Source organism: Bufo gargarizans, chromosome 4, assembly GCF_014858855.1.
Source record: "Bufo gargarizans isolate SCDJY-AF-19 chromosome 4, ASM1485885v1, whole genome shotgun sequence".
NCBI lineage: Eukaryota > Metazoa > Chordata > Amphibia > Anura > Bufonidae > Bufo > Bufo gargarizans.
Window position 1 is genome coordinate 522,303,044 of NC_058083.1, and position 24,479 is coordinate 522,327,522.

Here is a 24,479-nt window from a genome sequence, read left to right on the forward strand (position 1 = left end):
GTCACGGTGACCCCATAATAGACACAGTCACAGTGACCCCATAATAGAGAAAGTCATAGTGACCCCATAATAGAGACAGTCACAGTGACCCCATAATAGACACAGTCACAGTGACCCCATAATAGAGAAAGTCATAGTGACCCCATAATAGACACAGTCACGGTGACCCCATAATAGAGACAGTCACGGTGACCCCCTTAATAGACACAGTCACAGTGACCCCATAATAGAGAAAGTCATAGTGACCCCATAATAGACACAGTCACAGTGACCCCATAATAGAGAAAGTCATAGTGACCCCATAATAGACACAGTCACGGTGACCCCATAATAGAGACAGTCACAGTGACCCCATAATAGACACAGTCACGGTGACCCCATAATAGAGACAGTCACAGTGACCCCATAATAGACACAGTCACGGTGACCCCATAATAGACACAGTCACAGTGACCCCATAATAGACACAGTCACAGTGACCCCATAATAGAGACAGTCACAGTGACCCCATAATAGAGACAGTCACAGTGACCCCATAATAGAGACAGTCACAGTGACCCCATAATAGACACAGTCACAGTGACCCCATAATAGAGACAGTCACAGTGACCCCATAATAGACACAGTCACAGTGACCCCATAATAGAGACAGTCACAGTGACCCCATAATAGACACAGTCACAGTGACCCCATAATAGACACAGTCACAGTGACCCCATAATAGAGACAGTCATAGTGACCCCATAATAGAGACAGTCACAGTGACCCCATAATAGACACAGTCACAGTGACCCCATAATAGAGACAGTCATAGTGACCCCATAAAAAGGACAAAGTGACCCCATAATAGAGAAAGTCACAGTGACCCCATAATAGAGACAGTCATAGTGACCCTATTATAAAGACATTTATCGTGACCCTATAATAAAAACATCCCCAGTGACCCCACAATCCCTGAATGACCCCAGTATCAGGACAGCTCCAGTGAAGACCAGTTAGAGAACCCACCGATCAGATACTTTCAGCTGTGGTTCCCCCATAGCAGGGTCTCCTCTTCCTTTACATCTTGCACATGTTAGAATGGGCCACGACTGCCCCTATGACTGACCCGTGGGTCACGTGGCTTTAGACTCTGGTGACGTGGAAGCACTGGCGTGGCCTGCAGTCTCACCGTGACCAGGAGTCTCGGCCTCACAAACCCCTGTCTGATTTGTCACTTGACAGGAAAGAATCGCGAAGAGTCACGGCTCACAGTGCGGCTTCTGCACGCCCGGCATCGTCATGTCTCTGTATGCATTACTGCGCAATACCCCGCAGCCCAGCATGGAGGAGATCGAAGACGCCTTCCAAGGTGACCGACACTGCAAATGTGCAACCAGTGGCGTAGCGTGGGTTGCCAGCACCCGGGGCAAGCCAAAAATTGCGCCCCCCCCCCCCCCCCGCGCCTACCCCAGGCACGCCACTTTTAACAGATACTGTAGTAGATCACTAGCAGTCCTATGTTACACCTCAGATAACACAGAGATAACTCTCTGAGTACAGATAATGTAGTAGATGGGTGTGAGGCCCCAGAATTCTGAACACGTACAGTGTGACCTGAAGTCTGGGGCCAGAATGCGGCAGTATGGGCCAAATTCTCAATCTTCTCCCCCAACCCTACCATGAAACAGATATGTGGATGGACATTATTATTACAGTAGAATACCGCACCATACCTGTTACATCCAGTGACGTCTCCTGTGATGTAGACTCTCCTCGACGTCTTCATTCAGAGATAAGACCGCCATGATAACTTCTTTCAGCCGCTTCTCGTCTCTGCAGAGTTTCACAGAAAAAAATTTAGGTTCCTCACTTTACTATCATGCTCTCCTTCCTTCAACACTGTCATCCTGCTGCCCCCCAATACTGAGCTAGAGCCAGACAGATAGCTTTCATTCCCCCTGTATATTATAATGGCCCCCTCTTTATTATTAATGTACTGGCCCCCTCTTTAATAACAAAGAGGGGGCCATTATATTAGCAAAGAGGGGGCCATTATATTAGCAAAGAGGGGGTCATTACATTAATAACAAAGAGGGGGTCATTATATTAGCAAAGAGGGGGCCATTATATTAGCAAAGAGGGGGTCATTACATTAATAACAAAGAGGGGGTCATTACATTAATAATGAAGAGGGGGTCATTACATTAATAATAATAATGTAATGGCCCCCTCTTTATTATTAATATAATGGCCCCCTTTTTATTATTAATGTACTGGCCCCCCTCTTTGCTAATATAATGTCCCCCTCTTTGTTATTAATGTAATGGCCCCTCTGTTATTAATGTACTGGCCCCCCTCTTTGCTAATATAATCGCCCCTCTTATTGCTGTGCCAATCATGCCACTGAAGCCTTTCTGCTCCAGTCCTCTCCTCTCCTCTCCCACCCCCCATACTGCCGCCAGAGCCTCTGCAATTAGGTAAGTTAACATAAAAAAAAAATACTTACCTATCTCCATCCCCGCTTGTTCCCGCCGCAGGCGGTCACGAACGCCTCACTGTGCCTTCCTGCGCCGCGTCATCGCGTCATCTCGCGAGACCCGACGCAGGAGGTCACAGTGAGGTTATCGTGACCGAGTCCTGCGTCGCTCGCCTCTACTGCCTTATAGGCTTCAGGACTAGGCCTGAAGCCTATGGGGCATAACGGAGGGGACGGGAGCCATAGGCTCCCGTAGCCCTCATTGACATTTCGGATGCCTGGCGCCCCCTGCAATTTGGCGCCCGGGGCAACGGCCCCTCCGGCCCCCCCCACGCTACGCCCCTGTGTGCAACCTGTATCACCAGGGATAGCACACCATGGAACATCAGGAAGTGAGGACGGAAAGAGCAGCACAGAGGATTTCAGGAGAGCAGTGTGCTGATCTTGTGGGAGGACAGAGACTGAGAGTTACATAGTGGAAGGACCAGGGTCCCCAGCAGCGCAGAGTATTTCAGGAAAATAATGTGTTGATCTAATCCTATCATTATAGAAGCAGGATCCTCCCAGAAGCACAGAGTATTTCAGGAGAGGAATGTGCTGATCTTGTGGGAGGTCACAGACTGACAGTTACATAGTGGAACGAGCAGAGTCCCCAGCAGCACAGAGTTTTTCAGTAGAGGACTGTGCTGATCTTATGGGAGGTCACAGACTGACAGTTACATAATGGAAGGAGCAGAGTCCCCAGCAGCACAGAGTATTTCAGGAACGGAAAGAGCAGCACAGAGGATTTCAGGAGAGGAGTCTGCTGATCTTGTGGGAGGACAGAGACTGAGAGTTACATAGTGGAAGGACCAGGGTCCTCAGCAGCGCAGAGTATTTCAGGAAAATAATGTGTTGATCTAATCCTATCATAATAGAAGCAGGATCCTCCCAGAAGCACAGAGTATTTCAGGAGAGGAATGTGCTGATCTTGTGGGAGGTCACAGACTGACAGTTACATAGTGGAAGGAGCAGAGTCCCCAGCAGCACAGAGTATTTCAGGAGAGGAATGTGTTGATCTAATCCTATTTTAACAGAAGCAGGATCCTCCCAGCAGCACAGAGTATTTCAGGAGAGGAGTGTGCCGATCTAATCCTATCGTAATAGAAGCAGGATCCTCCCAGCAGCACAGAGTAATTCAGGAGAGGACTGTGCTGATCTTGTGGGAGGTCACAGACTGACAGTTACATAGTGGAACGAGCAGAGTCCCCAGCAGCACAGAGTTTTTCAGTAGAGGACTGTGCTGATCTTATGGGAGGTCACAGACTGACAGTTACATAGTGGAAGGAGCAGAGTCCCCAGCAGCACAGAGTATTTCAGGAAAATAATGTGTTGATCTAATCCTATTTTAACAGAAGCAGGATCCTCCCAGCAGCACTGAGTATTTCAGGAGAGGAGTGTGCTGATCTAATCCTATCGTAATTGAAGCAGGATCCTCCCAGCAGCACAGAGTATTTCAGGAGAGGAGTGTGCTGATCTTGTGGGAGGTCAAAGACTGATAGTTACATGGAGGATGGAGCAGAGGCCCCAGCAGCACAGAGTATTTCAGGAAAAGAATGTGTTGATCTAATCCTATTTTAACAGAAGCAGGATCCTCCCAGCAGCACAGAGTATTTCAGGAGAGAATGAGCTGATCTTGTGGGAGGTCACAGACTGACAGTTACATAGTGGAAGCAGAGTCTACCAATGATGCAGATGGGTAAATTTGGGGTTCTGATCCGGTCCAGAAACAAATTAAAAAATGGGGAGCACGGCTCCTGGTGTACACTATTCCTTACAATTTTTTAAGCTGCTTGCTGTCAGTGAGTGAATGGAGACATTCTTGTTTGCATTCAGAGGCTGAATCCTGTTCTGCCCACATGCCGGTGCTTTGTTGTCAGTCTACAGAATGTACCTGTGTGAGCAGGACTGGATCAGGAGGTGTTTTCTATACACTAATAGCAAGCACAGATCCCGAAATGGCAATGAATTGAAACAAAAAGTTCTAAAACATATAGGATAGAAAAACATGGCTGCTTTCTTAGAAACCTAGAATGTGTCGGCAGATAAGAACCATTTGGCCCATCTAGTCTGCCCAATATACTGAATACTATGGATAGCCCCCGGCCCTATCTTATATGAAGGATGGCCTTATGCCTATCCCATGCATGCTTAAGCTCCTCCACTGTATTTGCAGCTGCCACTTCTGCAGGAAGGCTATTCCATGCATCCACTACTCTCTCAGTAAAGTAATACTTCCTGATATTACTCTTAACCCTTTGCCCCTCTAATTTAAAACTATGTCCTCTTGTAGCAGTTTTTCTTCTTTTAAATATTCTCTCCTCTTTTACCTTGTTGATTCCCTTTATGTATTTAGCAGTTTCTCTCATATCCCCTCTGTCTCGTCTTTCTTCCAAGCTATACATGTTAACCCTTTCATGACCAAAGGTCAAAATTTACAAATCTGACATGCGTCACTTTATGTGGTAATAGCTTTGGAACACTTTGGCCTCTTTCACACGGGCGTGAGTTTTTTTGCCCGGATAAGAGCCGGGTGCGTTGCGGGAAAATGCGCAATTTTTTTCTGCGCAAGTGCAAAACATTGTCATGCGTTGCACTCGCGTGAGAAAAATCACGCATGTTTGGTACCCAAACCCGAACTTCTTCATAGAAGTTCGGGCTTGGGATTGATGTTCTGAAGATTGTATTATTTTCCCTTATAACATGGTTATAAGGGAAAATAATAGCATTCTGAATACAGAATGCATAGTAAACCAGCTTCGCGAGCAAGTGGACTAAGGTGAGTTAAAAAATTTTTTATTTTTTTTTAACCCCTCTAGCGCTGGTTTACTATGCATTCTGTATTCAGAATGCTATTATTTTCCCTTATAAGCATGTTATAAGGGAAAATAATAATGATCGGGTCTCCATCCCGATGGTCTCCTAGCAACCATGCGTGCAAATCGCACGGCATCCGTACTTGCTTGCGGATGCCATCCGATTTTCACACACCCTATTCACTTCTATGGGGCCTGCGTCACGTCAAAATCGGAAAATATAGAGCATGCTGCGATTTCAACTGAACGCACAAGTGATGCGTTAAAAACATCGCTCATGTGCACAGCCCCATAGAAATGAATGGGTCAGGATTTAGTGCGGGTGCCATACGTTCGCCGCACGGATCGCACCCGCACGGAAAACTCGCCCGTGTGAAAGGGGCCTTTTACTTATCCAAGCCATTCTGAGATTGTTTTCTCGTGACACATTGTACTTCATGACAGTCATAAATTTGAGTCAATATATATCACCTTTATTTATGAAAAAATCCCAAATTTACCAAAAATTAAAAAAAATTGCAATTTTCTAAATTTCAATTTCTCTGCTTCTAAAACAGAAAGTGATACCTCATAAAATATTTATTACATAACATTCCCCATATGTCTACTTTATGTTGGCATCATTTTGTAAATGCTATTTTATTTTTTTAGGACGTTAGAAGTTTAGAAGCAATTCTTAAAATTTTTAAGAATATTTCCAAAACCCACTTTTTAAGGACCAGTTCAGGTCTGAAGTCACTTTGTGGGGCTTACATAGTGGAAACCCCCCATAAATGACCCCATTGTAGAAACTACACCCCTCAAGTTACTTTAAACCAATTTTACAAACGTTATTAACCCTTTAGGTGTTCCACAAGAATTAAAGGAAAATGGAGATGAAATTTCAAAATTTCCCTTTTTAGCAGATTTTCTATTTTATTACATTTTTTTCTTTAACACATTAAGGGTTAACAGCCAAACAAAACTCAAATATTTATTACTATGATTGTGCGGTTTACAGAGACACCCCACATGTGGTCGTAAACTGATGTAAGGGCGCACGGCAGGGCGCAGAAGGAAAGGAACACCGTATGGTTTTTGGAAGGCAGGTTTTGCTGGATTGGTTTTCTGAACGCCATATGTTTTTTATTTTTCTACCGATCGTCTTGTGCAGGGGCTCGTTTTTTGCAGAAAGAGTTGAGGTTTTTATTGGTACAATTTTTGGGTACATATGATTTTTTTTTTTTACAGCGTTCATCTGAGGGGTTAGGTCATGTGACAATTTTATAGAGCAGATCGTTACGGACGTGGCAAAACCCAGTATGTATACTTTTTCTTATTTATTTAAGTTTTACACAATAATAGCATTTTTGAAACCAAAAAAATGATGTTTTAGTGTCTCCATAGTCTGAGAGCCATACCTTTTTTTTTGTCTTAAATATGGGCTAATTTTTTGCGGGATGAGATAACGGTTTGATTGGTACTACTTTGGGGTATATACGCCTTTTTGATCGCTTGGTGTTGCAATTTTTGTGATGCAAGGTGACAAAAATGGCTTATTTTTTTTTTACATTTTTATTTATTTATTTTTACTTTTATTATTTTCACTTTTTTTTTTTATCAGTTCCCTCTTGGATCTTGAAGATCCAGTGGGGCTGATGGTTGTACTATACTTTGCAATGCTCTTGCATTGCAAAGTATAATACAATCAGATGCCCTGTAGGTGGCAGCAACGGACACCTATGCCATGGCAACCGGACGCCATGGCAACCATCGTGCGCTGCGATCGCAGCAGCCCTGATGGTTGAGAGAGGGAGCCCCCTCCCTCTATTAACCCCATGGATGCCGCTACTGCGGCATCTATGGGGTTACAGCAGTGTCAGCATAGAGCTGACACACGCTGCTGATGGCGGCGGCTCAGGAATGGAGCCGCCGCCATCACACACAGAAAGGGGACCGATCGGGGGCAGCGCTGGAAAGGGGGGGGGCAGCATTTTACAAATTACAGATCGGGGCAGGAGGGGGCGGACCGCATCGGGGCAGGATAAGAAGAAGGACAAGGACAAGAAGGGGGCACAGATCGGGGGCTTTAAGAAGGGGGCACAGATCGGGGGCTTCAAGAAGGGGGCACAGATCGGGGGCTTCAAGAAGGGGGCACAGATCGGGGTCTTCAAGAAGGGGGCACAGATCGGGGGCTTCAAGAAGGGGGCACAGATCGGGGGGCTTCAAGAAGGGGGCACAGATCGGGGGCTTCAGGACACATTACCGATTTCAGGCTCTGATCTGCAGAGCGCAGATCAGAGCCTGAAACCGGCATTTTAATACTGCCGCGATCCGATTGGTTAGTCTGCACAGACTAACCAATCGGATCGATTGCCGGCAAGGGGCCACTCTGATTTGTCCCCTGCCGGCATTACTGCACTGTATGCTGTCCGTGACAGCATACAGGGCAGGGGCAGAAGCTTTAATCCAAGCGCTTTGCAGCGCTTGGATTAAAGAGCTGCCAGAACGTATATATACGTGGTAGCTGCACGGGGTATGTGCAGCTATCACGTACAGTATATATATACGAATTGCAGTCGTGAAAGGGTTAAGGTCCTTTAATCTTTCCTGGAAAGTTTTATCCTGCAATCCATGTACCAGTTTAGTAACTCTTCTCTGAACTCTCTCCAAAGTATCAATATCCTTCTGGAGATATGGTCTCCAGTACTGAGCACAATACTCCAGATGAGGTCTCACTAGTGCTCTGTAGAGCGGCATGAGTACCCCCCTCTGTCTACTGGTAATTCCTCTCCCTATACACCCAAGTATTCTGCTAGCATTTCCTGCTGCTCTGTGACATTGTCTGCCTACCTTTAAGTCTTCTGAAATAATGACCCCTAAATCCCTTTCCTCAGATACTGAGGTTAGGACTGTATCACTGATTGTATATCCTGCTCTTGGGTTTTTACGCCCCAGGTGCATTATCTTGCACTTATCAACATTAAATTTTAGTTGCCAGATTTTTGACCATTCCTCTAGTTTTCCTAAATCCTTTTCCATTTGGTGTATTCCTCCAGGAACATCAACCCTGTTACAAATCTTTGTGTCCTCAGCAAAAAGACACAGCTTACCATCGAGGCCTTCTGCAATTTCGCTGATAAAGATATTAAACAATATGGGTCCCAGAACAGATCCCTGAGGTACCCCACTGGTAACAAGACCTTGGTCTGAATATACTCCATTGACTACAACCCTCTGTTGTCTGTCCCTCAGCCACTGCCTAATCCATTCAACAATATGGGAGTCCAAGCCCAAAGACTGCAATTTATTGATAAGCCTTCTATGTGGGACAGTATCAAAAGCCTTACTAAAGTTTAGATAAGCGATGTCTACTGCACCTCCGCCATCTATTATTTTAGTCACCCAATCAAAAAAATCTATAAGATGAGTTTGACATGATCTCCCTGAAGTAAACCCATGCTGTTTTTCATCTTTCAATCCATGGGATTTTAGATGTTCCACAATCCTCTCCTTGAGTATGGTTTCCATTCATGTCAGGCTTACTGGCCTATAGTTGCCCGATTCCTCCTTACTACCTTTCTTGTGAATGGGCACAACATTTGCTAATTTCCAATCTTCTGGGACGACTCCTGTTACCAGTGATTGGTTAAATAAATCTGTTAATGGTTTTGCTAGTTCACCGTTGAGCTCATTTAATAGCTTTGGGTGTATCCCATCCGGCCCCTGTGACTTATTTGTATTGATTTTAGACAGCTGACTTAGAACCTCTTCCTCTGTAAAGACACATGCGTCAAAAGATTCATTAGTCTTCCTCCCTAACAGAGGTCCTTTTCCTTCATTTTCCTTTGTAAAAACTGAACAGAAGTATTTATTGAGGCAGTCAGCTAGTTCTTTATCTTCTTCCATATACCTTCCTTCTTTTGATTTTAATTTGGTAATTCCTTGTTTTAGTTTCCTTTTTTCATTTATGTATCTGAAGAATGTCTTATCGCCTTTTTTCACTGACTGAGCTAATTTCTCTTCTGCCTGTGCTTTAGAAGCTCTTATAACTTGTTTGGCCTCTCTCTGCCTAATCTTATAAATTTGCCTGTCATCCTCGTTTTTTTTTTTTTTTTAATAATTCCTAAATGCTATCTCTTTGTTTTTAATGATTTTGGCCACTTCTGCTGAGTACCACAGTGGTCTCTTCCTTTTTTTGCTTTTACTGACAAGCCTAATGCAATTTTCTCTTCTGCCTGTGCTTTAGAAGCTCTTATAACTTGTTTGGCCTCTCTCTGCCTAATCTTATAAATTTGCCTGTCATCCTCGTTTTTTTTTTTTTTTATAATTCCTAAATGCTATCTTTTTGTTTTTAATGATTTTGGCCACTTCTGCTGAGTACCACAGTGGTCTCTTCCTTTTTTTGCTTTTACTGACAAGCCTAATGCAATTTTCTGTTGCCTTCAATAGTGCCACTTTTAAGTAGTCCCATTTCTCCTGGACTCCATTGAAACTGTTCCAGTCTGATAGGGACTCGTATACCACTAATCTAATTTAAGAAAAGTCAGTTTTTCTAAAATCTAAAACTTTTGTTTTTGTGTGGTGTGACTCAGTCACTGTACTTATAGTAAACCACACTGACTGGTGATCACTAGATCCCAAGCTTTCCCCTACAGTAATACCAGATACCAAATTCCCATTTGTGAATACTAAATCTAAAATGGCCTCCTTCCGGGTTGGCTCCTCCACTACTTGCTGTAGAGATAACCCCAGTAGGGAATTTAGAATATCTGTACTCCTGGCAGAACTAGCTATTTTGGTTTTCCAGTTTACATCAGGAAGATTAAAGTCTCCCATAATGATAACTTCCCCCTTCAATGTCATTTTAGCTATTTCCTCAACTAGTAGATCATCTAATTCTTTGACTTGGTTAGGTGGTCTATATATCACACCTACACGAGTTACCTTATGATTATCAAGCTGCAAGGTAACCCAAACTGACTCTAAATTGTTCTCGCTAACTTGTATCAAATTAGATTTCATGCTATCTTTCACATACAGGGCCACCCCTCCCCCTTCCTGCCTTCTCTGTCTTTCCTGTATAGAGAGAACCCTGGTATTGTTATGTCCCAGTCATTACTCTCATTGAACCACGTCTCAATTACAGCCACTACATCTATATTCTCAGATGCCATTATAGCCTCAAGTTCATTGATCGTATTCCCTAAACTGCGAGCATTTGTAGACAAGAATCTGAACTTGTCATTTCTTAACCTTTGTGCTACTGGCATCTTCTGACATTGTTCCGGGGGGCAGTTGGACTGCTGGATTGTCACTCTTTTGCCCCCCTTTCCTAGTTTAAATGATCCTTAGCAAATACTTGGAACTGTTCACTTTGGACATTCGTTCCCTTGAGAGAAAGATGCAAACCATCTTTCTTGTACAGTTCTTGCAAAGACAACAGCGCCACCCCTGTCCACAGGTTGTGTATGGTATTGCAGCACAGTCTCGTTCACTAGATTATGTGTACAGGGGTGGCACTGTTTCAGGAAGAAGGCAGCCATGTGTTTTGGAAAGCTTTTGTGATGCAGATTTTTCTTTTGAAAAGCTCCATTTCTAGACTCATAAAAAACGTAAAAAAAAGAAAATGCCTCTGAATCGATGTCTTTCTGTCTCTGCTACAGGGAATCTGTGCCGCTGTACAGGGTATCGACCTATTCTGCAGGGCTTCAGGACGTTCGCCAAAGTGAGTACCCCAGTGCCTGCCTGGAGTCCTCGTGTGGTAACGTACTTGTGACTACTCCCATCATCCTCAATGCTGCTCTGTTTTAAATTGCAATGCAATGAGTTTACGCTATGTGAACAGAAGATTTGGGAAAGGGGCGGAGTTTAGGACGATCTGTCATTGGCTGTGAAGTATTGGAAAACTCCTCCCTCCTGCTCTGAGTGCAAAGCTAAGCCCCACCTCTTTATGTAAGCCCCTCCCTTTCCAATGCATCAACTGAGATGTGTTGACCACTCTTTAATAAGGAGGAAACCGTATTGCTGCTCCCTACTGGTAACTAGGCTGTCTCCTTGATCAACATTCTCTGTGTCCAGCCATGGGGACACTGTAACATTTGGGACAGCTGTGTCACCCCCCCCCCCACCCCACCCCCCCCCCGAGAAATGGTCTAATGGCCGCCCAGCCTCTTATCGGGGTTTTATATCCTCAGGATGGATGCTGCGGCAGAAAGACAGAGAAAGGCTGCTGTATGGAGGTGACGGAGGAAAACCAGGTAAGACGTCTAGTGATTGTGCTATGTTATAGGAGGCAAGTAACAGTGCCATACAGTGCCCACATAACAATGCCATACAGTGCCCAACTAATACCATACAGTGCCCAAATAACAATGCCATACAGTGCCAAAATAACAATGCCATATAGTGCCCAACTAATACCATACAGTGCCCAAATAACAATGCCATATAGTGCCCAACTAATACCATACAGTGCCCAAATAACAATGCCATATAGTGCCCAAATAACAATACCATACAGTGCCCAAATAACAATGCCATATAGTGCCCAAATAACATTACCATATAGTGCCCAAATAACAATGCCATACAGTGCACAAATAACAATGCCATACAGTGCACAAATAACAATGCCATACAGTGCCCAAATAACAATGCCATACAGTGCACAAATAACAATGCCATACAGTGCCCAAATAACATTACCATATAGTGCCCAAATAACAATGCCCATATTGTGCCCAAATAAAATTGCCATATAGTGCCCAAATAATAGCATACAGTGCCCAAATAACAATGCCATACAGTGCCCAAAACATTGCCATAGAGTGCCCAAATAACAATGCTATATAGTGCCCAACTAATACCATACAGTGCCCAAATAACAATTCGATATAGTGCCCAAATAACAATACCATACAGTGCCCAAATAACATTACCATATAGTGCCCAAATAACAATGCCATACAGTGCCCAAATAACAATGCCATACAGTGCCCAAATAACAATGCCATACAGTGCCCAAATAACATTACCATATAGTGCCCAAATAACAATGCCCATATTGTGCCCAAATAAAATTGCCATATAGTGCCCAAATAATAGCATACAGTGCCCAAATAACAATGCCATACAGTGCTCAAAACATTGCCATAGAGTGCCCAAATAACAATGCTATATAGTGCCCAACTAATACCATACAGTGCCCAAATAACAATTCGATATAGTGCCCAAATAACAATGCCATACAGTGCCCAAATAACAATGCCATACAGTGCCCAAATAACATTACCATATAGTGCCCAAATAACAATGCCCATATTGTGCCCAAATAAAATTGCCATATAGTGCCCAAATAATAGCATACAGTGCCCAAATAACAATGCCATACAGTGCCCAAAACATTGCCATAGAGTGCCCAAATAACAATGCTATATAGTGCCCAACTAATACCATACAGTGCCCAAATAACAATTCGATATAGTGCCCAAATAACATTAGCATATAGCACCCAAATAACAATACTATAAAGTGTCGAAATAATACTATGCATTATCCAAATATGAACACCATATAGTGCCCAAAAACAATGCCACACACTGACCAAAAAAATGCTATGTGCAAATATCATTGCCATGTAGTGCCTAAATAACAATACCAGAGATTATCCAAATAATGCCACTCAGTGCCCAAATATCAGTGTCATAGAGTGGTGAAATACCAATTCCATACAGTGCCCGAACAGCAATTCCATACACTACCTACATACCAATGCCATACATTGTCCAATAATTAGTGCCCAAATAATGCCATACAGTGTACAAATAACTGCCATATAGTGAAGACAGGGTAATGTGGATAAATGGAGTCCACAGATTTCGATACCTCCTGGCGCAAATACACGACCTCAGAAGGTTGGAGACAATTCTTTTTATTTAACTATAGGATGACGACGCGTTTCGGAGCTGCAACACTCCTTTTTCAAGTCTAAAAAATGATGATCAATTTCACAAGATAGATAAAATTAGAATTGAAGCCATAAAGGAAAATTTATAAAATGAGGTGGTTCTCAAGTTCATAATAATAAAATAAAAAATCCATAAAGTGATAATTGATGATATTAATTGTAGCGAAAATATAATATCATCTAAAAATAATAATAATAGAGATAAAAAGAGTCACCCTAATGTTTGTTGAGTGAGTAAGGATAATAAATGTAATAAATAATGAGATAAATAGTATATATAATAAATTAGATAATATAATAAAGAAAATATTATCCATTCACAATGTAGCTTTTTACCCATCTGCAGCTGCCATAATGTAACGAGCCTCATTTATTACTGCTCCCTGCAGAGTAATTCTCTCTCATGGGTATGATAATACCACTATGATTGCAGTACACGTAGTCTGGATTCCATATGTTCCGTATGCATTGGATCTCTGTACAACTTGTCCAATATCCTCTTTTTTGCTCCTCATCTGGAATCTTTTATGAATTGATAATATTTTCTTTATTATATTATCTAATTTATTATATATACTATTTATCTCATTATTTATTACATTTATTATCCTTACTCACTCAACAAACATTAGGGTGACTCTTTTTATCTCTATTATTATTATTTTTAGATGATATTATATTTTCGCTACAATTAATGTCATCAATTATCAATTTATGGATTTTTTATTTTATTATCAACTTGAGAAATACCTAATTTTATAAATTTTCATTTATGGCTTTGATTCTAATTTTATTTATCTTGTGAAATTGATCATCATTTTTTAGACTTGAAAAAGGAGTGTTGCAGCTCCGAAACGCATCGTCATCCTATAGTTAAATAAAACTAATTGTCTCCAACCTACTGAGGTCGTGTATTTGCGCCAGGAGGTATCGAAATCTGTGGACTCCATTTATCCACATTACCCTGTCTTCTATTATGTCACTCCTCTGGAGGACTGGCAACTCCAAAAGTGAGGACTGAACTATACCGACGACACCGACCACACATACCTTCACCAAAAGGTGAGCAAATAACAATTTTTGTCTTTTAACCAACCGAGTAAAACGCACTACTACCCTGTGAGCGCCTCTCCCCTTTTTGCCACATATACACACGGGTTATGCTCACAGTTCTATGCACAGGACACAGGGGGCAGCCTCAGCTGCTGAGGCACCTGTTTGGTGTTTGCCTCATGAACTCTGCTGCTATTATTACACTGGATTTAGAGTGAATTTGCAAATGTTTTCAACCCCATAAATTGCATACTTTTGCAAGACACTGTATCATCTGTGCAGACTAATACGTTGTTTGTCAACCAAAAAGTGAAAGAACCCAAGAGCCCTCTCCGCCATCAGCAGGGTCCTCCTGAGGATCCCCTCATGGGTCGAGGATGCCTTGTAGAGATGATCTCTATATCTATTTCTTCTAGATCTTTTCTAATATTTCTTGTAGGCACCAACATCTTCAGCTTTGTTTGACCCGTCAGACTTCAGACCCTTGGATCAAACACAAGAACCGATCTTTCCTCCAGAGTTGCTGGTAGGTGCACATTTTGGGCTATTCCAGTGGTAGATACAGAGGGAGAATGAGGCATCCTGTAATAATCACAGGCTTTGCAGCAGCTGCCTGGCACTGGCTGCTGGTATCCATAAACCATTTTTCCATCTTTTTCAATCCGATCCGAGCAGCTGTTCTCATGCCTTTTCCTTACAGCTGGGCAGGGACGCGCCTCGAAGGCAGCTGGTGTTTAAAGGGGAAGATGTCACCTGGTATCAGCCATCCTACCTCAGTGACCTATTAAACCTGAAGGCTCAGTATCCCAATGCTAAACTGGTGGTGGGAAACACGGAAGTGGGTGAGTAATGGGATGGCGTGCTGAATATAACGTCAGCAATCAGTTGGGGGTGAACAATTGTATATTTTGCTGGTGCCACTTTTATGTGCTCAGGGTGGTTGTCAGGTCCCTCCCCCCACTCATATTGCACAGTGCATTAAGAATGCCATACAACCATCTAATGGGAATGGGATGTCCTTACTTTCCATGGGGGCAGAAGAAGGGTTCGGCATGCTGGATCATATGGAGATAAGCCATCACCAGTGGGGCCTGGCAGCAGCTTATTCCCCACCCATTCTATTTATGAAAACAAGCAAGGATCTGTAATGGAGCAGATTCCAACTTATTTGCACAAATCAAAAATTAACAAGAATTCGTTATCTGTTGAAGACAAGATGGAAACAATTGTATACAAAATATATGTATTTATTTATAAACAACATAATAATACAATATATAATTGGTGACAAAGATTAATAATGATCAACTAAGTTCAATCAATTTGAGAACTTAGGTATAAAGGCAACTAATAAAATAACTTTTCAAATGCAAGTTATCAGTGGTTCATAGAATAAGGAAACAAAAGGCTCAGAATTGACACGTGACTTCTCCCAGCCAACAGATATTATTCAAATTAAAGATAAACTTCTATCAATTTAATATATATATATTGATATTGATTTGAGATAATTTTAACTGCAGTATGTCGGTCAATCTTGGGAGATGAATATATATATTTTCTTTCGAAATGTTTTTATTGGGTTTTTTCAAAGTGTGAGTACACTTATACTTTTATACAAATTATAAGTATGAACATGGAATTTAATACTTTTACATGTTGTTACATATTATTTTGTATAATCTCCATAAAACTGATTTCAGTTTTAGCTAATGGTCTGTCTAACATATATATATAAAATGCCCATATACCAATCTATAAAGCAAGATGTATAGGCCTTTTCAATATTGATTATTTTCTGCCCATAGCTATCATCTAAAGTATTGTTTGTCTGCTGTTTCACACCAAGTACCCCCAAGACAGTGTCAGAAAGATAAGGCTATTCTGACATCTCTGTCAGCAGTTCCTTCAGATTTGACGGAAAGAACAGCGCAGCATGCAGCACTTATCCTCCTGACAATTTTTTTATTTTTTTTTATTCGTTCAGCACTACCAAACATACAGGATAATACAGCACTACATACATCTTGCATCAGTGACATCTCATCTGATTACACACATTCTCTTTTCCTCATCGTCTCCATTACAATCAGTCATGATATTCCAGAGCTGCACTCACTATTCTGCTGGTGGAATCACTGTGTACATACATTACTTATCCTGTACTGATCCTGAGTTACATCCTGTATTATACTCCAGAGCTGCACTCACTATTCTGCTGGTGCAGTCACTGTGTACATACATTACATTACTTATCCTGTACTGATCCTGAGTTACATCCTGTATTATACTCCAGAGCTGCACTCACTATTCTGCTGGTGCAGTCACTGTGTACATACATTACATATCCTGTACTGATCCTGAGTTACATTCTGTATTATACTCCAGAGCTGCGCTCACTATTCTGCTGGTGCAGTGACTGTGTACATACATTACATTACTTATCCTGTACTGATCCTGAGTTACATCCTGTATTATACTCCAGAGCTGCACTCACTGTTCTGCTGGTGCAGTCACTGTGTACATACATTACTTATCCTGTACTGATCCTGAGTTACATCCTGTATTATACTCCAGAGCTGCACTCACTATTCTGCTGGTGCAGTCACTGTGTACATACATTACATTACTTATCCTGTACTGATCCTGAGTTACATCCTGTATTATACTCCAGAGCTGCACTCACTATTCTGCTGGTGGAGTCACTGTGTACATACATTACATTACTTATCCTGTACTGATCCTGAGTTACATCCTGTATTATACTCCAGAGCTGCACTCACTATTCTGCTGGTGCAGTCACTGTGTACATACATTACATTACTTATCCTGTACTGATCCTGAGTTACATCCTGTATTATACTCCAGAGCTGCACTCACTATTCTGCTGGTGCAGTCACTGTGTACATACATTACATTACTTATCCTGTACTGATCCTGAGTTACATCCTGTATTATACTCCAGAGCTGCACTCACTATTCTGCTGGTGTAGTCACTGTGCACATACATTACATTACTTATCCTGTACTGATCCTGAGTTACATCCTGTATTATACTCCAGAGCTGCACTCACTATTCTGCTGGTGGAGTCACTGTGTACATACATTACATTACTTATCCTGTACTGATCCTGAGTTACATCCTGTATTATACTCCAGAGCAGCACTCACTATTCTGCTGGTGCAGTCACTGTGTACATACATTACATTACTTATCCTGTACTGATCCTGAGTTACATCCTGTATTATACTCCAGAGCTGCACTCACTATTCTGCTGGTGTAGTCACTGTGCACATACATTACATTACTTATCCTGTACTGATCCTGAGTTACATCCTGTATTATACTCCAGAGCTGCACTCACTATTCTGCTGGTGGAGTCACTGTGTACATACATTACATTACTTATCCTGTACTGATCCTGAGTTACATCCTGTATTATACTCCAGAGCAGCACTCACTATTCTGCTGGTGCAGTCACTGTGTACATACATTACATTATACGATACAGACATTAAATCTTTCTCGTTATCTTCCAGGAATTGAGATAAAATTTAAGAACATGTTGTATCCGGTGATTATTGCCCCGAGCTCGGTTGCAGAATTAAATGCTGTTGCGCACACTGGAGAAGGTGAGATATGAAATATAATGGCTCTGCTGATCTTGTGGTTGTCGATATCATGGTGTTGATACATTTGTTGTCAGGGATTCGGTTTGGAGCGGCGTGCAGTTTGACCACACTTGGTGACGTTCTCCAGAAAGCGGTGTCTGACCTTCCTCTATACAAGACTGAAGTGTTCCGGGCCGTTCTAGAGCAGCTGAGGTGGTTTGCAGGACAACAGATCCGTAATGTGGCTGTAAGGAAGGCTCCCTGTATGTCTATCTATCTATCTATCTATCTATCTATCAACACTACTCTAGAATAGTTCACAAACTACAATAATAAGTGAATGGACTTTGATGGTCCTGATTTCACATTCACTCTGCAATGTCTATGATGGTGTCTTCCAGGCCATTGGTGGGAATATCATGACGGCCAGTCCGATATCTGACCTGAACCCGGTCTTCATGGCGAGTGGCAGCAAACTGCACATCATCTCTCACGGTAACAAAACTTGATTTCCTAGTAATGTATATGGATAGGTCTGTGGTGCAGCGGTGTGTGCCCTGTTCTCATATGAGGCAGGGGGTGCTATAGGCATGCTGGACCTAGGCACCCAACTACAATAACTGCCCCTACAATCCCTGTTGCTGTATATTACCGTAGTTGCATGGCAGATTACTATAATTAATTCAGTGAAAACCTGTTGGAACTTCCCTCTGCTTGAAGTCACCACTAGGGGGATCCCCGGAGCCATATACTATTTATTATTCAATTCAAGTTTATCTGTATGCAGTAATCTCCTGAGCCCCCGCTAGTAGTGGCTGTATATATCTGTATGCAGTAATCTCCTGAGCTCCCTCTAGTGATGGCTGTATATATCTGTATGTAGTAATCTCCTGAGCTCCCTCTAGTGGTGGCTGTATATATCTGTATGCAGTAATCTCCTGAGCTCCCTCTAGTGATGGCTGTATATATCTGTATGTAATCATCTCCTGAGCTCCCTCTAGTGGTGGCTGTATATATCTGTATGTAGTAATCTCCTGAGCTCCCTCTAGTGGTGGCAGTATATATCTGTATGCAGTAATCTCCTGAGCTCCCTCTAGTGATGGCTGTATATATCTGTATGTAGTAATCTCCTGAGCTCCCTCTAGTAGTGGCTGTATATATCTGTATGTAGTAATCTCCTGAGCTCCCTCTAGTGGTGGCTGTATATAGCTGTATGCAGTAATCTCCTGAGCTCCCTCTAGTGGTGGCTGTATATATCTGTATGCAGTAATCTCCTGAGCTCCCTCTAGTGGTGGCTGTATATATCTGTATGCAGTAAGCTCCTGAGCTCCCTCTAGTGGTGGCTGTATATATCTGTATGCAGTAATCTCCTGAGCTCCCTCTAGTGGTGGCTGTATATATCTGTATGCAGTAATCTCCTGAGCTCCCTCTAGTGGTGTCTGTATATATCTGTATGCAGTAATCTCCTGAGCTCCCTCTAGTGGTGGCTGTATATATCTGTATGCAGTAATCTCCTGAGCTCCCTATAGTTGTGGCTGTATATAGCTGTATGCAGTAATCTCCTGAGCGCCTCCTAGTGGTGACTGTATATATCTGTATGCAGTAAGCTCCTGAGCTCCCTCTAGTGGTGGCTGTATATATCTGTATGCAGTAATCTCCTGAGCTCCCTCTAGTGGTGGCTGTATATATCTGTATGCAGTAATCTCCTGAGCTCCCTCTAGTGGTGGCTGTATATATCTGTATGCAGTACGCTCCTGAGCTCCCTCTAGTGGTGGCTGTATATATCTGTATGCAGTAATCTCCTGAGCTCCCTCTAGTGATGGCTGTATATATCTGTATGCAGTAAGCTCCTGAGCTCCCTCTAGTGGTGGTTGTATATATCTGTATGCACTAATCTCCTGAGCTTTTTCTAGTGATGGCTGTATGTATCTGTATGCAGTAAGCTCCTGAGCTCCCTCTAGTGGTGGCTGTATATATCTGTATGCAGTAATCTCCTGAGCGCCCTCTAGTGGCAGCTGTTTAGAGTTAGGTTTGTGTAATGTAACAATGTCAACAAAGGAGATGTGAAGCTCTCTATTAGGAACCCCCCCCCCCCCCCCATCACTTTAAAGCTGTAAGAGTCAGCACAGCCTTTTGGATCTATTTTCAATTAAAATTAATAAATAAATGGCTTGCCAGGATGGACATTCCCTTTGTTTGTCAGGTTGATAACTTTTGCACTGTACTTATTAAAATTTTAGATTTCCAACATTCCAGCTGTCATAAAACTACAGTTCCCAGCATGCTCTGTTCACTTGTACAGGAGTTCTGAGAATAGCCAGGGAGCTGGGAGTTGTAGTTTCACAACAGCTGGAGTGCCATGGGCCCCTGATCTAAGCATTGCTGTAATGCTCTTCAGCTCTTTTAAAACTACAACTCCCAGAATGCCTTCACAGATGCAAGATGTTTGAGCATGCTGAGAGTTGTAGTTTTTCTGTAGTGGACATACAGTGTGCTTGAAGGGGTAATCTCAATATGTGCCTTACCATTTGTGGTCTGCTCCCTGAAACCTATCACAAAAATGGGGGTCCTGGGTCCATGACTGTCAAGCATATGTGTTATGGGATTGCTGGAGATAGCCGATACAGTCCTTGGCTATCACCGGTAGTCCCATAGAGAATATGGAGCTTCATACTGGAGGAGTGGTAGACACAGGACTCCTGCTCTCATGATGTGGGGTCCTTATCTCCTGTCCTGTGGATAAATTAACATTTTGGGACAATCCCTGTAACAATGACCCTCCGGCTTCATCCGACCGTTCAATAATCCACTTACAGAGAATAAAAGGACGGTCCTGATGGATGAGAATTTCTTCACTGGATACAGGAAAACCATCCTAAAGCCGCATGAAATTCTCCTCTCTGTTGAGATTCCTTACTCCGAAAAGGTGAGAAATGTAAATTGGTATAATGTTGTATGACTCTGCAAACAGCTCCTTATATCTCAGCTTCCTGGACCCTCAGGGGTGGGGTCTACTGGACCCTCGGGGGTGGGGTTAAATGCAGTTACATCTAACTGCATACAATTGTAACAAACTCTAAGGCCTCATTTACACGAGCGTGGTGTGTGAGGGCCCGATAAGATGCGGGTGCGTTGCGGTAAAATGCACAATTTTTTCGCGCGAGTGCAAAGCGTTTTTATGCTTTTTGCACGAGCGTGAGAAAAATCGGCATATTTGGTACCCAGACCCAAACCCGGACTTCATCACTAAAGTTAAGGTTTGGGTTAGGTGTTGTGTAGATTTTATTATTTTCCCTTATAACATGGTTATAAGGGAAAATAATTGCATTCTGAATACAGAATGCAAAGTAAATTAAGGATGGAGGGGTTAAAAAAATAATAAGTTAACTTACCTGCTCCATAGCTGCCGGTCTCTGTCTATCTTCAGGACCTGGCAAAAGACCTGTGGTGACATCACTGTGCTCATCACATGGTCCAATCACATGGTTCATCACCATGGTGAGGGACCATGTGACATCACCACAGGTCCTTAGCCCGTAGCTCAACATTACAGAAGAAGACAGAGATCCGCGCGGTGAGTTAATTTTTTTTCATTTTTAACCCCTCCATCACTATTTTACTTTGCATTCTGTATTCAGAATGCTATTATTTTATTTATTATGTTATTAGGGAAAATAATACAGATCGGGTCCCCAGCCCGATCGTCACCTAGCAACCGTTCATGAAAATCGCACCGCATCCGCACTTGCTTGCGGATGCTTGCGATTTTCACGCGGCCCCATTCACTTCTATGGGGCCTGCGTTGCGTGAAAAATACAGAATATAGAGCATGCTGCGATTTTCACGCAACGCACAAGTGATGCGTGAATATCACCGCTCGTGTGCACAGCCCCATAGAAATGAATGGGTCCGGATTCTGCATTGCACCCGTGCGTAATACTCACCCGTGTGAAAGGGGCCTAAGTCTTCAGTTTTCTTTGGGCCGAGATCTTGAAAATGGTGAGAAATTGAAAGACAAAAGGGGGTCATTTACGTACAGATATGAGCCACATTTTGGCGTATATCAGTCGCAGATTGCAGTGCAGTGCAAAGGCAATCTGCGACTTTTTCCCCTTTTCCGCCGCTCACGCCAGGTCTAAAAAAAGGGGGCATGATGTGGGGAGGGAAAAAAGTTGCAGAACTTTTCAGTGCACAATAATTAAACTTTATTGCAGAGAACTGCAATTTGACTTTTTTCTTTGATGTGACAGCAAGAATATTTATCCGCCTACAAACAAGCGTCGCGGCGGGAGGATGACATCGCCATCGTCACCAGTGGGATGAAAGTCGTTTTCCAGCCTGACAGTCATCAGGTAGAGAAGATCCAGCTCAGCTATGGAGGCATGGCCCCCATCACCGTCATGGCCAAAGACACCTGCACAGCTCTAACTGGGAGGTAACTCACGCCCGTTTGACCCAATAACGCGGGGGCAGAATTAGTCCATATATTACTGTATCGCTAATACATGACTTCTCATCTAGTCACACCCAAAGCTGCATTCAAAAAAATCTGGAACCATAGAGCAGTGCATTCTGGGGATAAGATTACCCTTCTGTCTTATTACAGAGTATATAGAGATACCACCATCTCGTTTTCAGGGCAAATTCTGAATGCAGCTCTGGATGTAACTGGAGTATGGTATTATTCCTAGATAACCTAAAGGCAAAATTCCTGAAAATTTACTAGATTTTATGTAAAAATGTTTATTTATAATAACTTTCTTATCTTGAAAACTACATTTTAGATTTTATTTTTATTATGATTTATTATATTTCGGATTTTAATCACGGCAAGGCATGCAAAAATATATAAGGAGATGCAGTTTTCACGTTTGCCACTAGATGTCAGCACAACACTCATTACGATTCTGTAGTTTTCTATTGATCCCCTCATTCTCTCCACCCAGGGAATGGAATGACCACTTACTACAGGACGCCTGCCGGCTGCTGGCCAAGGAGATGTCACTGTCCCCGGGCGCTCCTGGAGGAATGGTTGAATTTCGTCAGACCCTGACTCTCAGCTTCTTCTTTAAATTTTATCTCACTGTTCTAAAGAAACTGGAAATGGATTTAAGTGGAAATGTAAGAACTTTGGCTGTATGTTTCCTTCTTTCACCTTCTTATTTCGCCTACTTTCCAACCTTATTTCGCCGCTTCTAGAGAGTGATCTGTAGGCAGCAGTTTACAGCTCATTTTTAAATACACAGACTGCCCTCTAGTGGTGGCACCGGGCAGCTAAAAATATTACAAGCAGGTTGCTCTCTGAAATAAAGATTTGCTGATCAGTCCCTCTCCATTTTCAACATCTCTGCTTGCTGACAGTCATTTTTTGTTACAGTTAGAGACCTGAAAATCCCTCCTTAGTCTTGTTTACACAATGACAGTTTGTTACAATGTATTAGTGAAGCGAGAATCATGAAACTATTGAGAGATTTGTGCTACAGCTCTATTTAGTACTCAATATTGTGTATACCGATACATTGTAACAAAGCCTGAGTTATGTAGAAAGAACTGTCAGCACAGTTTCTTTTCTCTGTCTATCTATATTCACTGACAGCAAGCGGAAATCTGCAAAACTGTAGTATATTACAAAGTTGCAGAACGGTTCACTATCCGATCCTATTCATATTTTCTCATTTTGATTTCCTAAGAATAATTTCCATGAGTCAGTCCTTCCGGAATATGAGAGCGCCACTGAGCTGTTTCACAAGCCTCCTACATCCAGTGTACAGCTCTTTCAGGTAAGTAGTTCCCATAATCGCTGTGTATTCAACTCGGCTCGAAATGTTGCCTTTGTTATATAAATATATACGGTATTTATTCTTCATTTTGCTAAAAATAAAATTCTGCAGATGAGTAGATTTTCTGAAAAAAAAAAAGTTGTTCCTAATATGGCCACCAGGTGGCAGTGTTGTAAATATCATTAGATGATCAGATTTTGGACCTGAATCGGCCCGACGCTCCCATGAAGCGTCATCAGCACGAATGGCTGAACCCTCTGTTTTCCAGCGGCCAGCATCAGAAAGCCGAGGGGCTAGGCCCCCGGCCCTCATTTCCATTTTCAGGAGTGGCACAACTGATTTTCACTGGACAGGTATCATTTTATTCATCAAGATCAACCCTACCATTCAATATGCTAGACTTTTTGGGGTTGATCCTGCTGACAGGTTCTCTTTAAAGGGAATGCAAGACTAGAGGGAGGTCACATACTACATTACAGATACATGCAAGACATGTCTTCATTTGCAGGAGGTTCCTGCCGGCCAGGACCCGGAAGACTTTGTCGGTCGCCCCATCATGCACTTGGCAGCCATGAAGCAGGCCACAGGAGAAGCCGTGTACTGTGACGATATCCCCCATTATGAAAACGAGCTTTATCTAGCGTTAATAACCAGCACCAAGGCTCACGCTAAAATAATGTAAGTTTAATAAATTTTGGAGTCGAGACCACTGAGTAGAGGCTTGTCATATATCACAAAGGTAGATCCTGAGGCTTCTATGGGGCCCCCAACTC

The 24,479-nt window shown here is 42.6% G+C and overlaps 1 protein-coding gene across 4 annotated transcripts in view; it reads left to right on the top strand.

Moving 5' to 3' along the window:
- Window positions 1-24,479, top strand: part of XDH (xanthine dehydrogenase) — a 72,233-nt gene that overhangs the window by 15,980 nt on the left and 31,774 nt on the right. For all 4 annotated transcript variants that reach the window (XM_044292225.1, XM_044292223.1, XM_044292226.1 and 1 more), the window contains 13 exons: window positions 1,225-1,351; window positions 10,959-11,020; window positions 11,490-11,552; window positions 14,754-14,840; window positions 15,015-15,156; window positions 17,855-17,947; window positions 18,022-18,173; window positions 18,328-18,421; window positions 20,743-20,852; window positions 22,177-22,361; window positions 22,873-23,047; window positions 23,617-23,706; window positions 24,215-24,384. In XM_044292225.1, the coding sequence (XP_044148160.1) occupies window positions 1,225-1,351; window positions 10,959-11,020; window positions 11,490-11,552; window positions 14,754-14,840; window positions 15,015-15,156; window positions 17,855-17,947; window positions 18,022-18,173; window positions 18,328-18,421; window positions 20,743-20,852; window positions 22,177-22,361; window positions 22,873-23,047; window positions 23,617-23,706; window positions 24,215-24,384 (1,550 nt within the window). The remainder of the gene's footprint in view (window positions 1-1,224; window positions 1,352-10,958; window positions 11,021-11,489; window positions 11,553-14,753; window positions 14,841-15,014; window positions 15,157-17,854; window positions 17,948-18,021; window positions 18,174-18,327; window positions 18,422-20,742; window positions 20,853-22,176; window positions 22,362-22,872; window positions 23,048-23,616; window positions 23,707-24,214; window positions 24,385-24,479) is intronic.